The sequence below is a fragment of the Achroia grisella genome, unplaced genomic scaffold (genome assembly GCF_030625045.1).
Source record: "Achroia grisella isolate CSIRO2021 unplaced genomic scaffold, CSIRO_AGI_Agris_v1 utg1062, whole genome shotgun sequence".
Classification (NCBI taxonomy): domain Eukaryota; kingdom Metazoa; phylum Arthropoda; class Insecta; order Lepidoptera; family Pyralidae; genus Achroia; species Achroia grisella.
In genome coordinates this window covers 1039759-1047384 of record NW_026712566.1, presented here as the reverse complement: position 1 = coordinate 1047384, position 7626 = coordinate 1039759, and the positions used below count along the sequence as shown (strand labels likewise).

At 29.5% G+C, this 7626-nt stretch overlaps 1 protein-coding gene across 5 annotated transcripts in view; it reads right to left on the bottom strand.

Moving 5' to 3' along the window:
• Window positions 1–700: 700 nt before the first annotated feature.
• The window catches only part of LOC131855396 (inositol-trisphosphate 3-kinase B), a 150176-nt gene continuing 143250 nt past the window's right edge, over window positions 701–7626 (bottom strand). For all 5 annotated transcript variants that reach the window (XM_059206680.1, XM_059206688.1, XM_059206701.1 and 2 more), the window contains 5 exons: window positions 6984–7163; window positions 4020–4092; window positions 3450–3577; window positions 2794–3045; window positions 701–1567 (listed from right to left, as the gene is read on the bottom strand). In XM_059206680.1, the coding sequence (XP_059062663.1) occupies window positions 1220–1567; window positions 2794–3045; window positions 3450–3577; window positions 4020–4092; window positions 6984–7163 (981 nt within the window). In that variant the 3' untranslated portion in view covers window positions 701–1219. The remainder of the gene's footprint in view (window positions 1568–2793; window positions 3046–3449; window positions 3578–4019; window positions 4093–6983; window positions 7164–7626) is intronic.

Here is a 7626-nt window from a genome sequence, read left to right as displayed (position 1 = left end):
TATTTTGAGAATCTATTGTAATAGTGCATAGACAGACAGTATAAAAAACTGGAAACTACCAAATATGATCCATTTGGTAATTGGAATATCCCAATCTGCCCATCTGATTTTAAATGGTATACGTCAGCACTGCGGAGATCACATTATCATCTCAATTGCGTTTTAACTAATGCGTTACCATTCCAGAGGAATAAGATGTAATGCGTCTTATTCCATATATTTAATATATACTACCTAATGACACCTAACAACCGAACTCAAGCTGCTTAGCAGATGAAATAGGAGACTGATACTTTTGGTAAAGTTGGAGGTAATATTTCAGACTAACTTAACTTTAATAACTTTGACACAGTGCTCATCTCTAAGTGATGGTTATCATTTAGAAAAGCTTATTCTTAAAACGCTTGAAATATAAGGATCACAAAGAAAGACTCCAGTGAACCTTACGAATTGGTCACTCATGTTCGAGACTCGTAAAACAGATTGACACTACCCTACTACAACTGGTATTGGAACTCCACGTAGTCTCGAAAAACTAACCTAACACCTATTTGATGAAAGGAGAATATAATAAAGTATTACCATCGAAAATCGTTCCAGTCTAACAACCGCCTTTAAAAGACGTAACTAAACGACTTTTTGAAAGCATTTAGTAACTTACTTGAGCGATAGGTTATATTTAATATAAAAACAGTTATTAATATTATATTTTTAATTATTACCACCAGTTATTGTATTGTAATAACAACTATTTAACTAGATAGTCATTACACTAATATAGTGTACATGTGAACAAATTAAGCAAGTTGCACTTCGTTAGTTTGTTGGAAGCCTACAAATTTTATACAATAACCAAAGTTCTAGCGAAGTTGTTAATATAACACAATTTGATCTATCGAAATCCTTATACAATTTTCATATACAACTATTTACATTAATAGTATAATTAATTTGCGATATAACTAACAAAGTGCTGGTGGTGCAAAATTATACATAATTATGAGTATTATATAACAACTTAATAATACAAAATGGTCTTTCTATAGCCTTATTTACAAATAACAACAAACATTTTAAATTATAAACATCGTATCGAACTTAACGTAGAATTTCTATGTCGTGTCAGCAATACGAAGCAGTTTTGGCACTGCTATGGGAAACACAATAATGTGTTCATCAAAATGTCAGATCTCACAATGAGAATTTCAGTCTATAAAGATCAAGTGGCTAAAGTGTCCTGTCTCACGTCTTTATTTAAATTTAAACTTGCATAGCACTGGTCAATATTTCCATTTCCATCTTTTATTAAACATTCAAATATGGATATCAAGTTATTCAGTCCTATGAGATACCCATCCTCGTGGTTTCCGACTTTCCACGTAGTGTTATGGTCAATATTGACGTCATCGGGTACTGAAACAGTCTTTGCAAAGTCTATCATCCAAATGGAAGCTCTTCTTTTATCGTGAACGAAGAGAAGAGAACTGCCAATGAGTTCATGTGTTTTGAAGAAATGCGAGTCTTGTAGGGTCGAGCGTATATTTATTAATCTTTCTAAGTATCTCGGCTGTAACAAAAAAATATATTTATTTATACACTTTTGAACCAGGTATAGAAAAAAATACAATAACTTGCTAGTTATTGTATTATGATAATGTATGTTAGTTGCTTTTAAAGCAATTGTCTTTTATTTAGTATTTTTAGTATATCAATAAAATTAAGTTAAGATAATTATACTATTTATGACTCAAAAACCAGCAATTTTTATGATTTTTGGGCTATACCACGAATAGCAGACTAATTATTCTAATTATTGAAACATCAGAAAATTAACTAAAAATTAATTTAAGAAGAAAATTTATTTTCATAATCATTTTATGTAAATAAATATACAAATTATTTACAAAACTTTAGAAATAATAATATTTTATAACAAATCAACTGAATAACATTTTATCATTTACACAGTCCATCCATCTCTTTATCGGCCTTCCTCAGCCCTTATAACCATCGACATTAATATCTAAATTAAGTATAAAAACGAAAGTATCCACGGAAGTCTAACACATTGTTTCACACAGTTATCTGCATTCTTTTGTGTATATTTTTTTTTTAATGTTTATAACGACTTTTGAAGTGATCTTTAATTACTGATTAATGAATGAGAAAATGCTTACAATAGAATTGTGAGATCGAATCACTCAATTACTGATTATGATTAGTCATCAGATAATAATAATTCTACAATTATTTCTGTTCAATCCATAAACTTATTCTGACTGTAATATGCAAAAAATTGTTAATAATTTTTTTGTGAATTTTGTATAAGAAATGAATAAGAATATTAATGTTATAAGTGATTAAACGTAAAAAGATAGAGCAATTACTCAAATAATAACTGACTATACCCAAATAATAGAAAAAACGTACCCAGCTAGAATAATTTAATAACTGGATCATGAGTATGATATCATAAGAGTCGATATGATGACAATTTATGGACATTATACTAACAGAACCACTGTATCACTATTTTACCCGAACATCAATCATATTCTAGGCTAAAATGTTATTGGTGTACCTTCAATTCAAATCAATTAATAGTTTTTGCATGAAAGAGTAACAGACATTGATAGGTCCATCAGAATCTTTTGCAATTAATATTATAATTGCAAAAGATTCTGATGGACGTATGAATGAATAGAAATTCTATCAGTTTCTTTTTATTAGATATTATTAATTTATGACTCTATTTGCAAATAATAGTAACAAAAACATGTATTTTTAACTTACCGCAGCATTAGGAAAATTACTGGTGAACTCTTTAAATGCTTCTGATATTTGTTCTCTAGTCTTAGTGGTTTTGAAGTCTTTTGAACTGGTCCCGTCTGCTTTCTTCACTCCGTCTATTCTAAATCCTAATGTAGCTGTTGAACTAATTGTTTCTCGCCAGATCATGTAACGAGGTTTGGTGACACCTTTGCTTCTGTGTTCCTCATCAGACGGCGCTTTGGGATCAATCTGAATCATTTTCTCGTACATATCCTGAAAAGAGTTATGAGAATATTTATAGTTACTTCTTATATAAAGTGTATTGTTTTGTTTTTCATTAATTTTTTTTTGTTTTTTCTTTATAATATGGCGGTTGTTCTTTTGCCTTATTGCGAGGGAAAGCGAAGAAAATGAAGATAAATAAAAATATTCCACATGGATTATGCTTTAAAGTTTAAAAAAATCCCTTAACCTTTAAGAATCATATTTGTTTATGAGTAATTATTTAGTATTGCATATAACAACCTCTATTGATTTACATAAGAACATCAGAATTAATTATTTTACAATGTTGTTTTATTTTGTTTCATAATATCTCTATATGGATAATTGTAGTTTGAGGTTTATACATGACATTCTTTGTAAATAGATATTTTTTGTTAATAATAATGACTTACTTTTCTTAACTTGGTCTTCTCCTTAGCCTTTGCAAGTTCCTCCTCCAAATATGTTCGAACGCCTATTTTGCAGTCCATGACACAAGGACAGTCGAAATCGCTGAGGAGATCTTGCAATTGCAAGTATACTGTTTGATAATGTTTAGTTAAGGAGTATTATATATTATGCTATGTACTATTCGTGAATGTCCACGAGTTATATTGCAAACATCACGACTATTTTTCTTAGTTGAATTAAATTCTTTACTAAAGTTACTTTTATTCGGTTATGTCTCAGTTATGAGAAGCATTTTACCTATTTTGTATCAAGATTATCTACTTCAGATATGCTTTATGAGTATGAAATTTCTTTTGCATTTTAATGCATATCTAAAAATTAAATTAATTGATAGAAACAAAATTAAAATACTTATATCATTATAAATATTCTATAGAAAATTTCATGAGTAAAACCTTTTACTACGACTGTTATTTGCTTTTTATTATTTATTTACTATATAATATACATTAAGCATTCAATACGAATACTAAATTTTTTATCGTTATATATTTTATTATGTAAAAGGATACGTTCTCCATCATCGCACTTGACTTGGCCCTTGTATTCTGGAACAAATGGTCGCAGGATGTCTTTCATCAGGAACTGAAATGAAACAAAAACTCAATTAGTTCCTTCTATATACTAAATAAGGTCCATTGACGTAGTGGGGCTTTAACATTATAGGCTATTAGTGACCCAAAATAAAATATTTTGGTTTTAAGGGGCTAAATCTTTTTTCAGTGTAAAGTCTAATCCATAATATTTATATCACCTAAACAATATATAATACAATTAGGATTTTTCGTTATCTGATATATTGTTGGTCTTACAATTATAATTTTCTTAAAGGACCGCTTTTTGTTTTCGAGGTCTGATACACTCGTCTTTTCATTGATACTTTTGTAGTCGATACCTGATTTGCAATAGTTCAAAAAAGTTAATGATTTAGGGAGTATCTTATGTTCAACACAAAAATTCGAAGCTAATGATGATTCATGACTATTTAATAAACATTATCATCTACTTTTTATTATCCCATTTAATTGGGGTCGTTATTTACTTCCTCTCTGACCATATCATCTTCCACTCAGTCCATCCATCTCTTTTTCAGCCATCCTCTGCCCTTATAATAATTCATATTCATATGTAATATCTTCCTTAAAATATTATTTAATAATATTCTATTCTATTATTTAATAGAATAAATTTTATTATTTTATGTTTGATGATAATCAATGTATTCATTTATCATTTGACATTAATCGATACTATTATAGGGTCTCACAACCTAACGAATACGTCAATGAAGTTCATAACACGTAGAACTTGCGTCAATAGAACCACTTAAGGAAAAGGTGTGAATGCATTACATGATTATTTAGAAACTATGTATATGATGAAATAAACATTACATTAATTGCATGTACATAATGTTTAAACAAAATATAATCTTGTATATACAGTTGATAATATTAATGATACTGCATTACGATATCTGTTTGATAAGGTCCTGATGTATAACATAATTATGTAACTATTTAGCTAAATAAATATTACAGCAATTTAAGTTTAATTTTTAGATTACGATAGCACTTACAGTTTTAGTCTTACTATAATATAAACGCAGCAGTTTGTGAGTGTGGATGGATGTAGCGATCTTCTTTCATGCAAATACCACAGAAGGGATTTTAATGAAACTTTACAATAATATAGCTTATACATTAGAATAATAATAATTTCCCTTGGGTAAAGAACCGCAAAACCTCGAAATATATAAAAACGATAAAAAATTTAAAAATAATATATATGTTTATATAATAAATCACGTAATATAAATAAAAATAATATGTACACCTTTCGTAAAAACCTGAATTTGTTTAGTAAATATGTGGTATCTCGAATTTTTTACTAGTAAGAATAATATACAAATAATGAAATATTTATATATTGATGTTTAAAAAATTGTCTTAGGTACAGTCCGATTTATAGGTATACCTACAATTATTCGAATATTTATCCTGTAGTTTTAAAACAATGGTTTATTGTTATTACGAGTTGGTACGAGGTATTGTATTATTGCGTGTATTTCGTTGTAATTTCAATAAACTCCCCCTAAAATGTTATACGAGGAAGATATAATATGTACTGAAATAGAAATTAGTATTTACGTACTTGTTAAATTATCTGGAAACGAAGTTCCTCTTCTGACGTAAATTGTACATTACAAATTTCCCTAAGGCATACCTATATTTCATAAATTTTAGATCCCCTAAAGAATATTTAGTTACTCTCATTATGGTGGACGATTATGAGAAATTTCCAAAAATCTTACCGTATGCCTAAAGTAAAAAGAACCCTATGGTCCGATTTATTGTTTTCTAGTCTTAACAGTTTTGACTGTAGGTAGTCATTCGGGCTAGATAAATATAAACATATAAAAAATGTAATATAAATGTTTACTTTAGGTACATAGTATATGATATATATGTATAGAAGATTATAAAAAAAACTGTTATTGAGGACAGGGACTATATGAATGTACGTTTTTCATTATGTATTACGGTGTGCGTTTCTAAAAATTTAGACTACGTATATTTAATTTCAATCCACATTGTTTACTAAAAAAAACCTACGTTGCGAGGTTTAGTTGTATATAAACATAAATATATATGTATATATACAAGTTAACAAGACATATCGATATTACATTAAAATTATGATACTATTAACATTATCTTAGTTCACAGGCCGCTGTAAACTTACAACATTCCAAAGATCAACAAAATATGTATATACTGGTATCTAACAGACAATATATCTACGTATTTTATTATAATAGAAGTGATATATAATAGGAACATATTTATCAATACTGCTGATACTTAATTAGATATTTATAAAATGTATACAATTTACGATATAGCCGTATCGTTGGACAGGAATGGGGGAAAAACTATGATTTAAAAACATTTTGTTCGAGCATTTATGCTGTAGGTTTACCTTAGTTTTTAGGAATGGCACCACAGATCACATAAAGTATTTTGATGTTTGTTGTTATTCTTTTTTTTATAATAGCCCTTTATTCATATAATTTTTGGCTATGTCATACATACTATGTTTACTACTTCTTGGTCGTCTGCTTGCTTCCAAGCAAAGGCCTCCTCTAATCTTTTTCGCTCTATTCTGTCTTATTATTCATAATAAAAACCCAAGACAACTCACACAGAGCCCTCTAAGCACTCCAAGCTAAGCAGATATTATGTTATGAGTAATATATAAGTGATCCAAATGCTTTTTTTGTAAAAATATACATAGTAAACATGTAAACAGACACAAACAATCATATTTATGTATACCGTGCGAAGATGTTTGAACCTGCAACCATCGAAAGTAAAGCGGTATTCTAAACCGCTAGACCACCCAGGCTGTCATATGGAATCCTTAAACATTTGCCATTTATATTACAAAAATTGGGTGCACATTTGATCACTTACTTTGAAACAGGTTTCTTCTTGTGGACACAACTTCTTCAGTATGGTGCCTTGGTCGGGACCAGCCTTGAAGTTCCCTTGATGGCCAGCCAATTGGATCCACGGGTACCTTTGCTTCTTGTACGTTTGGAAGAAGGGGGTCCACTGCACTATGTTCCGGAGTTTGCGCCATCTTTCTGATTGCTGGAATGAGCAGATTACTTATGTTAATACTTACTTATATAATTTTTTATAGTATAGGGACAAATGAGCTAGCGGCTCACCCGATCGTAAGTGATTACCGCCGCCCGTGAGCACCCGCAACACCAAGAGAATTGCAAGTGCGTTACCGGCCTTTTAAGAAGGAATAAGCTCTTTTCTTGAAGGTTTCAATATTCTATTTATTTATCCCAGATAATTATTTGTTTGGACACGTTTACATTACTAAATATAGGTAAAACGTTTTAACAACAATCCCTGCACAAGTCTTGTGTCGCAGAAATCAGATTTTTTATAGTACTGAAACTTAATAAAGGATTCTGGTCAACTAGATACAAATCTAAATATAAATCAATATTACATTCTTTCACTGACGTAGATCATAGATGAACTATATCTACTTGTAAATTACACGCTTATTTTAACAACCTCAGTGGCGTAGCGATTT